Below are 17,379 nucleotides of genomic sequence, written 5' to 3'. Positions count from 1 at the left end.
ATGCTATTCCACCAAAACATAACTGCGAAAATAAAAATTAAAGTCTATACACTTTAATCAAATATACACAAAGTTTACCAGTGCTACAAAATGTTTTCACTGAATTTATACAGGGTATACGAAAGTTAATGAAATATAATTTTTCTATTAAATCATTTGGAACTTGTAAGTGTTTTATTTCCATATACCGGAATCCCTTTATTATAGAAGGAGAAGAAAAAGGACAAAACAATAATTTTCACTGTCCAAAATTTATTTTCGAAATTCCATCAATTAAAAACTCTATAAGGTAGTTCCATGTAGGTTTCCAATACTTCCTTAACTTGCTGGTACTGCCTTGGGTGTTCCAACATCTCGAAAGTCGTATTTAAATTGAGATACCTAAGTGTCGATGGTTCTGAAGGTAACCAAGTGATATTACCAACGGGTTCGGGGGTTGGATCGCTATAATTTATTAAATACGTAAATCAAGGGTGAAATTTCGTTATTTCATCATTTACTCACAAATATTTAACGAAATTCGTCCATAATTTAACGATATTATGTAACATCACGCCATCTTGTTCGGGAAATTGACTGAGATCGCTATTGGAACCAAGGTCCCACATATAACATAAATCCTCGCCGTGCGCCACATTACCCACGCCTGGGGGTAATGTGTTTGTATTTGTCATATTCCCTGCGATCTCCCCTTTATAAGATAATTGATAGAAATAATGGGGGACATCGGGGGAAGCTAATTCAACTTGTTTACACGTGGCCGTTATAAACATATGATCGCTGCCGTACTGAAATAATCAAATTACTATACTCGGTGTCCAAATATCAATTCAAGACATGATTTTAAAACTCACTATTGCCGTTTTTTTCAAAAACTTGCTGAAATATGAAATTTTATCGAGATACGTCGACTGGTTTTCGAAATACAAGGCTGTAAAGTATATATTGTATATTAGATGCAAATGTATGGGTTAAAATGAGAAAAAAAAACGTCAAAACTTGATTGTAAATTCGAATTTTTTCAAAAAGAATAAATTTTGAAATTAAAATAATTATTGTATGCTTTTTTTGGGGCCGCTTGTAACTTTACAGTCCTATATTTCGTATATTTGAAGTACACGTAGATTTGTTGACGTGGCCTCTTTTCATATATCTTCAACTGTCAAACAACAATTTTTTTTTAAATTTATCGAGACTTATTATTCGAAAATCCAGTTGAATTTCAGATTCAAATAATCGATTCTCGTTATCCATTCTCGATCTATGTTTTATGGTAATTTTCCGATTCCTTACTGTCGATTCTCAAATCTCAATCGTTTATAATCGATTGTTTATCGTCGTTTACGATTTTCTATTATCGATTCTTGATTATCAATCGTAAGCTATGATATAATGATCATCCATTGTCGATTATCTTCTCGATTATTGCTTGTCTTTTGTCGTTTTTGATTTCTTATTGTCGGTTCTCGAATCGATAATTGACTATCACTTGTCAATCGTCTATTCTCGATTGTTTATAGTCGTTTATCGATTTCCTATTATCGATTCTTCATTATCGATCATCAACTGTTGTTTTTCGATGGATTTCCGATTGTCGATAAACGACTCGCTATTCGATTGCCCATTTTCCTTCATCTATTGCCGTTTATCGATTTTCTATCATCGATTCTGTTGTTTTTCGATTATCAATTGTCGATTTTTCTCTCGATTATTGATTGTCTATTAATATTTATCGATTCTTAATCGTTTTTTGTCATCTATCGATTCCCAATTGTCGATAAACGACTCGCTATTCGATTGCCCATTTTCCTTCATCTATTGCCGTTTATCGATTTTCTATAATCGATTCTGTGGTTTTTCGATTATCAATTATCGATTTTCCTCTCGATTATTGATTGTATATTAATATTTATCGATTCTGAATCGTTTTTTGTCATCTATCGATTCCCAATTGTCGATAAACGACTCGCTATTCGTTTGCCCATTTTCCTTCATCTATTGCCGTTTATCGATTTTCTATCATCGATTCTGTTGTTTTTCGATTATCAATTGTCGATTTTCCTCTCGATTATTGATTGTCTATTAATATTTATCGATTCTGAATCGTTTTTTGTCGTCTATCGATTCCCGATTGTCGATAAACGACTCGCTATTCGTTTGCCCATTTTCCTTCATCTATTGCCGTTTATCGATTTTCTATCATCGATTCTGTTGTTTTTCGATTATCAATTGTCGATTTTCCTCTCGATTATTGATTGTCTATTAATATTTATCGATTCTGAATCGTTTTTTGTCGTCTATCGATTCCCGATTGTCGATAAACGACTCGCTATTCGTTTGCCCATTTCCTTCATCTATTGCCGTTTATCGATTTTCTATCATCGATTCTGTGGTTTTTCGATTATCAATTATCGATTTTCCTCTCGATTATTGATTGTATATTAATATTTATCGATTCTGAATCGTTTTTTGTCATCTATCGATTCCCAATTGTCGATAAACGACTCGCTATTCGATTGCCCATTTTCCTTCATCTATTGCCGTTTATCGATTTTCTATAATCGATTCTGTGGTTTTTCGATTATCAATTATCGATTTTCCTCTCGATTATTGATTGTATATTAATATTTATCGATTCTGAATCGTTTTTTGTCATCTATCGATTCCCAATTGTCGATAAACGACTCGCTATTCGTTTGCCCATTTTCCTTCATCTATTACCGTTTATCGATTTTCTATCATCGATTCTGTTGTTTTTCGATTATCAATTGTCGATTTTCCTCTCGATTATTGATTGTCTATTAATATTTATCGATTCTGAATCGTTTTTTGTCGTCTATCGATTCCCGATTGTCGATAAACGACTCGCTATTCGTTTGCCCATTTTCCTTCATCTATTGCCGTTTATCGATTTTCTATCATCGATTCTGTTGTTTTTCGATTATCAATTGTCGATTTTCCTCTCGATTATTGATTGTCTATTAATATTTATCGATTCTGAATCGTTTTTTGTCATCTATCGATTCCCAATTGTCGATAAACGACTCGCTATTCGTTTGCCCATTTTCCTTCATCTATTGCCGTTTATCGATTTTCTATCATCGATTCTGTTGTTTTTCGATTATCAATTGTCGATTTTCCTCTCGATTATTGATTGTCTATTAATATTTATCGATTCTGAATCGTTTTTTGTCATCTATCGATTCCCAATTGTCGATAAACGACTCGCTATTCGTTTGCCCATTTTCCTTCATCTATTGCCGTTTATCGATTTTCTATCATCGATTCTGTTGTTTTTCGATTATCAATTGTCGATTTTCCTCTCGATTATTGATTGTCTATTAATATTTATATATTCTTAATCGTTTTTTGTCATCTATCGATTCCCAATTGTCGATAAACGACTCGCTATTCGTTTGCCCATTTTCCTTCATCTATTGCCGTTTATCGATTTTCTATCATCGATTCTGTTGTTTTTCGATTATCAATTGTCGATTTTCCTCTCGATTATTGATTGTCTATTAATATTTATCGATTCTGAATCGTTTTTTGTCATCTATCGATTCCCAATTGTCGATAAACGACTCGCTATTCGTTTGCCCATTTTCCTTCATCTATTGCCGTTTATCGATTTTCTATCATCGATTCTGTTGTTTTTCGATTATCAATTGTCGATTTTCCTCTCGATTATTGATTGTCTATTAATATTTATCGATTCTGAATCGTTTTTTGTCATCTATCGATTCCCAATTGTCGATAAACGACTCGCTATTCGATTGCCCATTTTCCTTCATCTATTGCCGTTTATCGATTTTCTATAATCGATTCTGTGGTTTTTCGATTATCAATTATCGATTTTCCTCTCGATTATTGATTGTCTATTAATATTTATCGATTCTTAATCGTTTTTTGTCATCTATCGATTCCCAATGGTCGATAAACGACTCGCTATTCGATTGCCCATTTTCCTTCATCTATTGCCGTTTATCGATTTTCTATAATCGATTCTGTGGTTTTTCGATTATCAATTATCGATTTTCCTCTCGATTATTGATTGTCTATTAATATTTATCGATTCTAAATCGTTTTTTGTCATCTATCGATTCCCAATTGTCGATAAACGACTCGCTATTCGATTGCCCATTTTCCTTCATCTATTGCCGTTTATCGATTTTCGATAATCGATTCTGTGGTTTTTCGATTATCAATTATCGATTTTCCTCTCGATTATTGATTGTCTATTAATATTTATCGATTCTTAATCGTTTTTTGTCATCTATCGATTCCCAATTGTCGATAAACGACTCGCTATTCGATTGCCCATTTTCCTTCATCTATTGCCGTTTATCGATTTTCTATAATCGATTCTGTGGTTTTTCGATTATCAATTATCGATTTTCCTCTCGATTATTGATTGTCTATTAATATTTATCGATTCTGAATCGTTTTTTGTCATCTATCGATTCCCAATTGTCGATAAACGACTCGCTATTCGTTTGCCCATTTTCCTTCATCTATTGCCGTTTATCGATTTTCTATCATCGATTCTGTTGTTTTTCGATTATCAATTGTCGATTTTCCTCTCGATTATTGATTGTCTATTAATATTTATCGATTCTTAATCGTTTTTTGGCGTCTATCGATTCCCAATTGTCGATAAACGACTCGCTATTCGTTTGCCCATTTTCCTTCATCTATTGCCGTTTATCGATTTTCTATCATCGATTCTGTGGTTTTTCGATTATCAATTATCGATTTTCCTCTCGATTATTGATTGTCTATTAATATTTATCGATTCTGAATCGTTTTTTGTCGTCTATCGATTCCCAATTGTCGATAAACGACTCGCTATTCGTTTGCCCATTTTCCTTCATCTATTGCCGTTTATCGATTTTCTATCATCGATTCTGTTGTTTTTCGATTATCAATTATCGATTTTCCTCTCGATTATCGATTGTCTATTAATATTTATCGATTCTGAATCGTTTTTTGTCGTCTATCGATTCCCAATTGTCGATAAACGACTCGCTATTCGATTGCCCATTTTCCTTCATCTATTGCCGTTTATCGATTTTCTATCATCGATTCTGTTGTTTTTCGATTATCAATTATCGATTTTCCTCTCGATTATTGATTGTCTAATAATATTTATCGATTCTGAATCGTTTTTTGGCGTCTATCGATTCCCAATTGTCGATAAACGACTCGCTATTCGTTTGCCCATTTTCCTTCATCTATTGCCGTTTATCGATTTTCTATCATCGATTCTGTTGTTTTTCGATTATCAATTGTCGATTTTCCTCTCGATTATTGATTGTCTATTAATATTTATCGATTCTGAATCGTTTTTTGTCGTCTATCGATTCCCAATTGTCGATAAACGACTCGTTATTCGTTTGCCCATTTTCCTTCATCTATTGCCGTTTATCGATTTTCTATCATCGATTCTGTTGTTTTTCGATTATCAATTGTCGATTTTCCTCTCGATTATTGATTGTCTATTAATATTTATCGATTCTGAATCGTTTTTTGGCGTCTATCGATTCCCAATTGTCGATAAACGACTCGCTATTCGTTTGCCCATTTTCCTTCATCTATTGCCGTTTATCGATTTTCTATCATCGATTCTGTTGTTTTTCGATTATCAATTGTCGATTTTCCTCTCGATTATTGATTGTCTATTAATATTTATCGATTCTGAATCGTTTTTTGGCGTCTATCGATTCCCAATTGTCGATAAACGACTCGCTATTCGTTTGCCCATTTTCCTTCATCTATTGCCGTTTATCGATTTTCTATCATCGATTCTGTTGTTTTTCGATTATCAATTGTCGATTTTCCTCTCGATTATTGATTGTCTATTAATATTTATCGATTCTGAATCGTTTTTTGTCGTCTATCGATTCCCCATTGTCGATAAACGACTCGCTATTCGTTTGCCCATTTTCCTTCATCTATTGCCGTTTATCGATTTTCTATCATCGATTCTGTTGTTTTTCGATTATCAATTGTCGATTTTCCTCTCGATTATTGATTGTCTATTAATATTTATCGATTCTGAATCGTTTTTTGGCGTCTATCGATTCCCAATTGTCGATAAACGACTCGCTATTCGATTGCCCATTTTCCTTCATCTATTGCCGTTTATCGATTTTCTATCATCGATTCTGTTGTTTTTCGATTATCAATTGTCGATTTTCCTCTCGATTATTGATTGTCTATTAATATTTATCGATTCTTAATCGTTTTTTGGCGTCTATCGATTCCCAATTGTCGATAAACGACTCGCTATTCGTTTGCCCATTTTCCTTCATCTATTGCCGTTTATCGATTTTCTATCATCGATTCTGTTGTTTTTCGATTATCAATTGTCGATTTTCCTCTCGATTATTGATTGTCTATTAATATTTATCGATTCTGAATCGTTTTTTGGCGTCTATCGATTCCCAATTGTCGATAAACGACTCGCTATTCGTTTGCCCATTTTCCTTCATCTATTGCCGTTTATCGATTTTCTATCATCGATTCTGTTGTTTTTCGATTATCAATTGTCGATTTTCCTCTCGATTATTGATTGTCTATTAATATTTATCGATTCTGAATCGTTTTTTGTCGTCTATCGATTCCCAATTGTCGATAAACGACTCGCTATTTGTTTGCCCATTTTCCTTCATCTATTGCCGTTTATCGATTTTCTATCATCGATTCTGTTGTTTTTCGATTATCAATTGTCGATTTTCCTCTCGATTATTGATTGTCTATTAATATTTATCGATTCTGAATCGTTTTTTGGCGTCTATCGATTCCCAATTGTCGATAAACGACTCGCTATTCGTTTGCCCATTTTCCTTCATCTATTGCCGTTTATCGATTTTCTATCATCGATTCTGTTGTTTTTCGATTATCAATTGTCGATTTTCCTCTCGATTATTGATTGTCTATTAATATTTATCGATTCTGAATCGTTTTTTGTCGTCTATCGATTCCCAATTGTCGATAAACGACTCGTTATTCGTTTGCCCATTTTCCTTCATCTATTGCCGTTTATCGATTTTCTATCATCGATTCTGTTGTTTTTCGATTATCAATTGTCGATTTTCCTCTCGATTATTGATTGTCTATTAATATTTATCGATTCTGAATCGTTTTTTGGCGTCTATCGATTCCCAATTGTCGATAAACGACTCGCTATTCGTTTGCCCATTTTCCTTCATCTATTGCCGTTTATCGATTTTCTATCATCGATTCTGTTGTTTTTCGATTATCAATTGTCGATTTTCCTCTCGATTATTGATTGTCTATTAATATTTATCGATTCTGAATCGTTTTTTGGCGTCTATCGATTCCCAATTGTCGATAAACGACTCGCTATTCGTTTGCCCATTTTCCTTCATCTATTGCCGTTTATCGATTTTCTATCATCGATTCTGTTGTTTTTCGATTATCAATTGTCGATTTTCCTCTCGATTATTGATTGTCTATTAATATTTATCGATTCTGAATCGTTTTTTGGCGTCTATCGATTCCCAATTGTCGATAAACGACTCGCTATTCGTTTGCCCATTTTCCTTCATCTATTGCCGTTTATCGATTTTCTATCATCGATTCTGTTGTTTTTCGATTATCAATTGTCGATTTTCCTCTCGATTATTGATTGTCTATTAATATTTATCGATTCTTAATCGTTTTTTGTCATCTATCGATTCCCAATTGTCGATAAACGACTCGCTATTCGTTTGCCCATTTTCCTTCATCTATTGCCGTTTATCGATTTTCTATCATCGATTCTGTTGTTTTTCGATTATCAATTGTCGATTTTTCTCTCGATTATTGATTGTCTATTAATATTTATCGATTCTTAATCGTTTTTTGGCGTCTATCGATTCCCAATTGTCGATAAACGACTCGCTATTCGATTGCCCATTTTCCTTCATCTATTGCCGTTTATCGATTTTCTATCATCGATTCTGTGGTTTTTCGATTATCAATTATCGATTTTCCTCTCGATTATTGATTGTCTATTAATATTTATCGATTCTGAATCGTTTTTTGTCGTCTATCGATTCCCAATTGTCGATAAACGACTCGCTATTCGTTTGCCCATTTTCCTTCATCTATTGCCGTTTATCGATTTTCTATCATCGATTCTGTGGTTTTTCGATTATCAATTATCGATTTTCCTCTCGATTATTGATTGTCTATTAATATTTATCGATTCTGAATCGTTTTTTGTCGTCTATCGATTCCCAATTGTCGATAAACGACTCGCTATTCGATTGCCCATTTTCCTTCATCTATTGCCGTTTATCGATTTTCTATCATCGATTCTGTTGTTTTTCGATTATCAATTATCGATTTTCCTCTCGATTATTGATTGTCTATTAATATTTATCGATTCTGAATCGTTTTTTGGCGTCTATCGATTCCCAATTGTCGATAAACGACTCGCTATTCGTTTGCCCATTTTCCTTCATCTATTGCCGTTTATCGATTTTCTATCATCGATTCTGTTGTTTTTCGATTATCAATTGTCGATTTTCCTCTCGATTATTGATTGTCTATTAATATTTATCGATTCTGAATCGTTTTTTGTCGTCTATCGATTCCCAATTGTCGATAAACGACTCGTTATTCGTTTGCCCATTTTCCTTCATCTATTGCCGTTTATCGATTTTCTATCATCGATTCTGTTGTTTTTCGATTATCAATTGTCGATTTTCCTCTCGATTATTGATTGTCTATTAATATTTATCGATTCTGAATCGTTTTTTGGCGTCTATCGATTCCCAATTGTCGATAAACGACTCGCTATTCGTTTGCCCATTTTCCTTCATCTATTGCCGTTTATCGATTTTCTATCATCGATTCTGTGGTTTTTCGATTATCAATTATCGATTTTCCTCTCGATTATTGATTGTCTATTAATATTTATCGATTCTGAATCGTTTTTTGTCGTCTATCGATTCCCAATTGTCGATAAACGACTCGCTATTCGATTGCCCATTTTCCTTCATCTATTGCCGTTTATCGATTTTCTATCATCGATTCTGTTGTTTTTCGATTATCAATTATCGATTTTCCTCTCGATTATTGATTGTCTATTAATATTTATCGATTCTGAATCGTTTTTTGTCGTCTATCGATTCCCAATTGTCGATAAACGACTCGTTATTCGTTTGCCCATTTTCCTTCATCTATTGCCGTTTATCGATTTTCTATCATCGATTCTGTTGTTTTTCGATTATCAATTGTCGATTTTCCTCTCGATTATTGATTGTCTATTAATATTTATCGATTCTGAATCGTTTTTTGGCGTCTATCGATTCCCAATTGTCGATAAACGACTCGCTATTCGTTTGCCCATTTTCCTTCATCTATTGCCGTTTATCGATTTTCTATCATCGATTCTGTTGTTTTTCGATTATCAATTGTCGATTTTCCTCTCGATTATTGATTGTCTATTAATATTTATCGATTCTGAATCGTTTTTTGGCGTCTATCGATTCCCAATTGTCGATAAACGACTCGCTATTCGTTTGCCCATTTTCCTTCATCTATTGCCGTTTATCGATTTTCTATCATCGATTCTGTTGTTTTTCGATTATCAATTGTCGATTTTCCTCTCGATTATTGATTGTCTATTAATATTTATCGATTCTGAATCGTTTTTTGTCGTCTATCGATTCCCAATTGTCGATAAACGACTCGCTATTCGTTTGCCCATTTTCCTTCATCTATTGCCGTTTATCGATTTTCTATCATCGATTCTGTTGTTTTTCGATTATCAATTGTCGATTTTCCTCTCGATTATTGATTGTCTATTAATATTTATCGATTCTGAATCGTTTTTTGGCGTCTATCGATTCCCAATTGTCGATAAACGACTCGCTATTCGTTTGCCCATTTTCCTTCATCTATTGCCGTTTATCGATTTTCTATCATCGATTCTGTTGTTTTTCGATTATCAATTGTCGATTTTCCTCTCGATTATTGATTGTCTATTAATATTTATCGATTCTGAATCGTTTTTTGTCGTCTATCGATTCCCAATTGTCGATAAACGACTCGTTATTCGTTTGCCCATTTTCCTTCATCTATTGCCGTTTATCGATTTTCTATCATCGATTCTGTTGTTTTTCGATTATCAATTGTCGATTTTCCTCTCGATTATTGATTGTCTATTAATATTTATCGATTCTGAATCGTTTTTTGGCGTCTATCGATTCCCAATTGTCGATAAACGACTCGCTATTCGTTTGCCCATTTTCCTTCATCTATTGCCGTTTATCGATTTTCTATCATCGATTCTGTTGTTTTTCGATTATCAATTGTCGATTTTCCTCTCGATTATTGATTGTCTATTAATATTTATCGATTCTGAATCGTTTTTTGTCGTCTATCGATTCCCAATTGTCGATAAACGACTCGTTATTCGTTTGCCCATTTTCCTTCATCTATTGCCGTTTATCGATTTTCTATCATCGATTCTGTTGTTTTTCGATTATCAATTGTCGATTTTCCTCTCGATTATTGATTGTCTATTAATATTTATCGATTCTGAATCGTTTTTTGGCGTCTATCGATTCCCAATTGTCGATAAACGACTCGCTATTCGTTTGCCCATTTTCCTTCATCTATTGCCGTTTATCGATTTTCTATCATCGATTCTGTTGTTTTTCGATTATCAATTGTCGATTTTCCTCTCGATTATTGATTGTCTATTAATATTTATCGATTCTGAATCGTTTTTTGGCGTCTATCGATTCCCAATTGTCGATAAACGACTCGCTATTCGTTTGCCCATTTTCCTTCATCTATTGCCGTTTATCGATTTTCTATCATCGATTCTGTTGTTTTTCGATTATCAATTGTCGATTTTCCTCTCGATTATTGATTGTCTATTAATATTTATCGATTCTGAATCGTTTTTTGTCGTCTATCGATTCCCAATTGTCGATAAACGACTCGCTATTCGTTTGCCCATTTTCCTTCATCTATTGCCGTTTATCGATTTTCTATCATCGATTCTGTTGTTTTTCGATTATCAATTGTCGATTTTCCTCTCGATTATTGATTGTCTATTAATATTTATCGATTCTGAATCGTTTTTTGGCGTCTATCGATTCCCAATTGTCGATAAACGACTCGCTATTCGTTTGCCCATTTTCCTTCAGCTATTGCCGTTTATCGATTTTCTATCATCGATTCTGTTGTTGTTCGATTATCAATTGTCGATTTTCCTCTCGATTATTGATTGTCTATTAACATCGATTCCCAATAATCTTTTGTCATTTATCGATTCCCAATTGTTTATTCTCGTTTCGATTATTTATCATCGTTTTTCGATTGCCTATAATCGATTGCATATCTTGAGGATAATTGTTTAATGTTTTTGCCCATTTATAACAACTTCACAACCCTGTCAAATTTAAATTTGAACCAATAATATAAGGGATGAGGTTGAAAACGGTCTTTTTTATGTTGATTCGAGATGGAATGATCATTTTCAGTTATTCGTATACGAGGAAAGTTCAAAGATATGATTTTTTTGAAAATACAAAAAAAATTCTTACTCTAATATATCCGCCCACATTTTCTTCGAAACTCGTGTTGTTTGTATACAATTGTTTTAATAAATTACCAGCGACTGTTCGATTTTCCTGAGACATGTTTATCATTGTACCGATGAGTTTACTAGGAGTTTCGTCGAGTTGTTTCAAAACAGTCTCGTTCTCTCTATAAACTGTTGAAATAAATGGAAGTTCAATGCACCTTTGTGAAATACCGATAATAATAATTCCAAAAAAAAAATTATTCAAAATGAAAATGTATAAATAACTTACAAAACAAATATTCCTCAGAATTGAACCCAATTAACACGGGAACTTTCTTATAACTTTGCTTCAAATACGCTGGGTAAGCATCTTCGGAAATCAGCCCCCCGTTTTTCTCCAATGCCACACCATTAGATACTCCAGACTAAATTAGAAATTAAAAAAAAAATTTTAAACCCTCCAAATCTCTAATATATTTCTCGTTAAATTAATCAATTTAGCGAGTCGAGAAAATTAATTGCGAGACGAGATCGAGACGAAAACGAGATTTTTTAAAGAGTCGAGATCGAGACTGAAAGGAGACTCGCTATATATTGAAATTTGACAAGACGAGAATAAAATGAGATAAAGTATCATTCAAGTTTAATGAGACAAGACAATTGATTACGAGACGAGATCTAAAATAAAACGAGACGCATTTTCTCTTTTTTAATAATATGATGCATAATCGAAAACACGAGATTTGCTTCTCAATTTTACAGGTAGAGATCAAAATTCAAACGAGATTTATCGTTATTTAAATTTAGCAAGTCGAGAAAACTAATCGCGAGACCGAATCGAGTTTTTTGAACAAATAATCGAAATCGAGACTAAGGATCCTCGCCATTTCTTTAAATTTGACGAGATTTCCAATAAAATGATATATATTGGCATCTAAATGTAAAGAGACGAGACAATTGATTACGAGTTGAAAGCTAAAATAAAACGAGACCGATTATCTCTATCGAGATTTGCTTCACAATTTTACAAGACGAGATCAAAATTCAAACGAGATTTATTGTTATTTCGAGATCGAAACTAAAACGCGACTTATTTTGTTTAAAGTAATGTAAAACAATATCAAGACTAAAATGGAAGATCAAGACGAGAACGAGACTCACTATTACTTTTAATTCAACGAGAACGAGACTAAAATGAGATTCATTCTAATTTGAATTTAACGAGACGAGACAACTGATTACGAGACGAGATCTCAAACAAAACGAAATTCGCTGTTTCTTTTAATTTGACGAGAACGAGACTAAAATGAGATTCATTCTAATTTGAATTTAACGAGACGAGACAACTGATTACGAGACGAGATGTCAAACAAAACAAAATTCGCTGTTTCTTTTAATTTGACTAGAACGAGACTAAAATGAGATTCATTCTAATTTGAATTTAACGAGACGAGACAACTGATTACGAGACCAGATCTCAAACAAATCGAAATTCGCTGTTTCTTTTAATTTGACGAGATCGAGACTAAAATGAGATTCATTCTAATTTGAATTTTACGAGACGAGACAACTGATTACGAGACCAGATCTCAAACAAAACGAAATTCGCTGTTTCTTTTAATTTGACGAGATCGAGACTAAAATGAGATTCATTCTAATTTGAATTTTACGAGACGAGACAACTGATTACGAGACGAGATCTCAAGCAAAACGAAATTCGCTGTTTCTTTTAATTTGACGAGAACGAGACTAAAATGAGATTCATTCTAATTTGAATTTAACGAGACGAGACAACTGATTACGAGACGAGATCTCAAACAAAACGAAATTCGCTGTTTCTTTTAATTTGACGAGAACGAGACTAAAATGAGATTCATTCTAATTTGAATTTAACGAGACGAGACAACTGATTACGAGACGAGATCTCAAACAAAACGAAATTCGCTGTTTCTTTTAATTTGACGAGAACGAGACTAAAATGAGATTCATTCTAATTTGAATTTAACGAGACGAGACAACTGATTACGAGACGAGATCTCAAACAAAACGAAATTCGCTGTTTCTTTTAATTTGACGAGAACGAGACTAAAATGAGATTCATTCTAATTTGAATTTTACGAGACGAGACAACTGATTACGAGACGAGATCTCAAGCAAAACGAAATTCGCTGTTTCTTTTAATTTGACGAGAACGAGACTAAAATGAGATTCATTCTAATTTAAATTTAACGAGACGAGACAACTGATTACGAGACGAGATCTCAAACAAAACGAAATTCGCTGTTTCTTTTAATTTGACGAGAACGAGACTAAAATGAGATTCATTCTAATTTGAATTTAACGAGACGAGACAACTGATTACGAGACGAGATCTCAAACAAAACGAAATTCGCTGTTTCTTTTAATTTGACGAGAACGAGACTAAAATGAGATTCATTCTAATTTGAATTTAACGAGACGAGACAACTGATTACGAGACGAAATCTCATACAAAACGAAATTCGCTGTTTCTTTTAATTTGACGAGAACGAGACTAAAATGAGATTCATTCTAATTTGAATTTAACGAGACGAGACAACTGATTACGAAACGAGATCTCAAGCAAAACGAAATTTGCTGTTTCTTTTAATTTGACGAGAACGAGACTAAAATGAGATTCATTCTAATTTGAATTTTACGAGACGAGACAACTGATTACGAGACGAGATCTCTAACAAAACTGTTTTGGTTAAGTACCTTTTTTTAAAGAAATTTAGCTGAAAAAAAAAGAGATCGAGCAGAAAATTTGATGAAAACAGATTTTTGAAAAAGTTCATCATTTGGATACTTACGTTTACAATATCTGTAGCGTTTGCGCTTTGGAGAAATTTCAAAAGTTCTTTAGTATCCTGAGAAGAAAACGTCGGATCTATGGCTAAAGCCATTTTGAAAGCCGCATCCGTAGTGTTTTCCAGTTTCAATTCATCAGCGAGTGCACTACCACTTTGCATTATAGCCCCGTGGAAAATTTCTAAAAAAATTTATTAAAAAACTCCAAATTGAGATCAAAAAAATTATATTTTCGTTGTTATTTGAAGTAAATACGAACGTTTATCGTCAACCCACGGTCCTGTGAGGTGATACCCAACAGAAATCGACCCAGCGCTTTCTCCGGCTATGATAACTTGTTCGGGGTTACCACTGAAGGCTTTAATATTCCTGTTAACCCATTGCATAGCGAACAATTGATCTTTCAGACCCAAATTAGGCGGAATCACACCATCATCAGTACCAACAAATCCTGAAACCATAGATTATCTATGTTATAACTGGATTTAAGATACGAAGACGAAGGGAAGTAATAAGTGGAAAAACACACAACCAGAAGCGAAAATATGAGTAATTCGATTTACCAAAAGCTCCTAAACGATAATTTATCGTAACAACAACCACCCCATGGTCCATGAAGTATTTTGGTCCATACAATGTACTGGATCCGGACTGAAGACCACCTCCGTGGATCCAAAACAGCACTGGTAAAAGATTATCGCTACCTGGTTTCTACAATATATTTATTTTTGTTTTTTTGACTTTTGGCGCGAGAAAATTCGTTAAAAAAACTTACTTGGGGTGTGTATACATTTAGATACAAACAATCTTCGCTCATTACAGTACTACTTAGTTGCGGTTCGAACTGATAACAGATTTTCGTACCTTCCGTAGCGTTCAAAATATCCGACCACGGCTCTGGAGATTTAGGAAGCTTAAAAATATTTGAAAAATTGATCGAAGAAAATTCGGGGTTAACAAAACAACACGACACAAACAAATAATATATATTGGATAACAAAAAATACTAAAAACATTCCAGGACGAACACGAGACTGGAAAAACTGTTTCGAACCAAGCTCATCAAGAAAGTGGTGGCTACAAAATTTGGGGATTCTCTCCATTGATACTAAACAATGAAAATTCAACCGGCGGACCAAGGAAGTTACGTCAGAACGAGACTAAAATGATATTTATTCCAATTTGAATTTAACGAGACGAGACAATTGATTACGAGCCGAGATCTAAAATAAAACGAGACTCATGACGATTCTTGTTATAAAAATTAATAAATTTTTTCCAAAGTTCTCGTGTTTTTTTTTTATTAGGTCAGGTACTTAAGGTGCCATCCTCATAAGTGGGAAGATCAAGGCGTACGTGACTTATGCAGAACAGAAATTGAAACATGCAAAAACATGTAATAAAGTGTTAATTCTATTTTAAGAATTATCGATAAAATATAATAGATTTCAATGATAGATGTTATCAATCACAATTATTTTAAATTGATCTTGATCTTGAAAGAAAAGGCGATAAGATACACTCTTGATATTAACGACAAAGATAATGAGTGATGGATATGGACAGAAGGATCGGTTTAACTTGGGTAGCATTCGGTATTTTTCATCATAAAGGACGAACACATTCCTAGTTATCAAAAACCGGCAACATCGTGAAGCATATTAGAAAACAAGACAAAGGTAAATGCACCTTAAACATGACGACTAAGAGGAAGACTCCAGAAATGCTGGTTTGGTGATATTAAGGTAGCAGCGGGCCGAAACTGGACGCAAATTGATAAAAAAGAGAAAGATAAGTCAAACAAAGACAATCATATGTTTCAGTCCAAATTGGTGACGCAAATCGATTGGAGGTTATGTCGGTTTCCAAAATCAACATATTTATGTGGGTTAGAAGAAGAATGGAGTTTATAGAATCCCAGGGTTCGTTATGATGAAGAAGAAGTGCACTTACTTGAAATCTATTCTCTCCCGTCGGTTTGGCTGCGTAAGGAATTTCTTGGAAAGAATAATAGTCGTTGCCATTTTCGCTTTTCGAAATGCGACCTCGGATTTTTCCTGTTTCTATTTCAACTATAGTGCCATTAACATCGTCGGCAGATGTACAATTCGTATCAACTAATATTGATACTAAAAAAATAAATTTGAATAGATTTGTTGACGTCATTTTTCACGTTTCAGTAAACCGCGAGGTTTCTTATTGGAAAGAATGAATCCATTTCCATTTATATATCTATTTCTGGAGTGGTCACCCGTGATAACCTTGACATGCGAATAAAATCCGAAAATGAATACAAAAGTATTCCAGACCACTCCAAATTCATTTCTCAATGAGACAAATAATAAACAGAAATGTAGATTTTTATCTAATAATTTTATTTGAAACATTTTACGATGGTGTGTCAATAATTACTCAAATTGGGATGGATAAACCATTTTTCTCTGTATAGTCTCTAAAAATCTGTTTATAGTCACAATGTATTTGATCCAGCAAGCCACAAGCTCTTCCTGGTAGAAGGTTTCCGTTCGGTGATTGAATCACTTCGTCTAAGACATATCCATCCATCCATATCCAAAATTCTGAACATATTCTAAGGTCTAAAAGCTCAATCTGTAGGTATATAGCTTTGATCCAGCAAGCCACCAGCTCTTCCTGGTAGAAGGTTTCCGTTCGGTGATTAAATCACTTCGTCTAAGACATATCCATCCATCCATATCCAAAATTCTGAACATATTCTAAGGTCTTAAAGCTCAATCTGTAGGTATATAGCCTTTGATCCAGCAAGCCACCAGCTCTTCCTGGTAGAAGGTTTCCGTTCAGTGATTAAATCACTTCGTCTAAGACATATCCATCCATCCATCCATATCCAAAATTCTGAACATATTCTAAGGTCTTAAAGCTCAATCTGTAGGTATATAGCTTTGATCCAGCAAGCCACCAGCTCTTCCTGGTAGATGGTGTAGATTTGGTCATATCGACGATTTTCCAAAGGTTCC

The 17,379-nt window shown here is 33.8% G+C and overlaps 1 protein-coding gene across 1 annotated transcript; it reads right to left on the bottom strand.

Moving 5' to 3' along the window:
• Positions 1-235: 235 nt before the first annotated feature.
• LOC130893950 (juvenile hormone esterase-like) lies at positions 236-16,666 on the bottom strand. The gene is made up of 9 exons (XM_057800411.1): positions 16,337-16,666; positions 15,159-15,296; positions 14,947-15,094; positions 14,643-14,834; positions 14,386-14,564; positions 11,844-11,979; positions 11,574-11,743; positions 505-788; positions 236-444 (listed from the first exon to the last, which is right to left on the bottom strand). The coding sequence occupies exons 1-9, from the start codon at positions 16,547-16,549 to the stop codon at positions 270-272; spliced, it is 1,635 nt and encodes a 544-aa protein (XP_057656394.1). The 5' UTR covers positions 16,550-16,666; the 3' UTR covers positions 236-269.
• Positions 16,667-17,379: the final 713 nt, after the last annotated feature.

Source organism: Diorhabda carinulata, chromosome 5 (genome assembly GCF_026250575.1).
Source record: "Diorhabda carinulata isolate Delta chromosome 5, icDioCari1.1, whole genome shotgun sequence".
Lineage (NCBI taxonomy): Eukaryota > Metazoa > Arthropoda > Insecta > Coleoptera > Chrysomelidae > Diorhabda > Diorhabda carinulata.
Note: the sequence above shows the minus strand (reverse complement) of the source record. Positions and strands in the feature narration are given on the sequence as shown.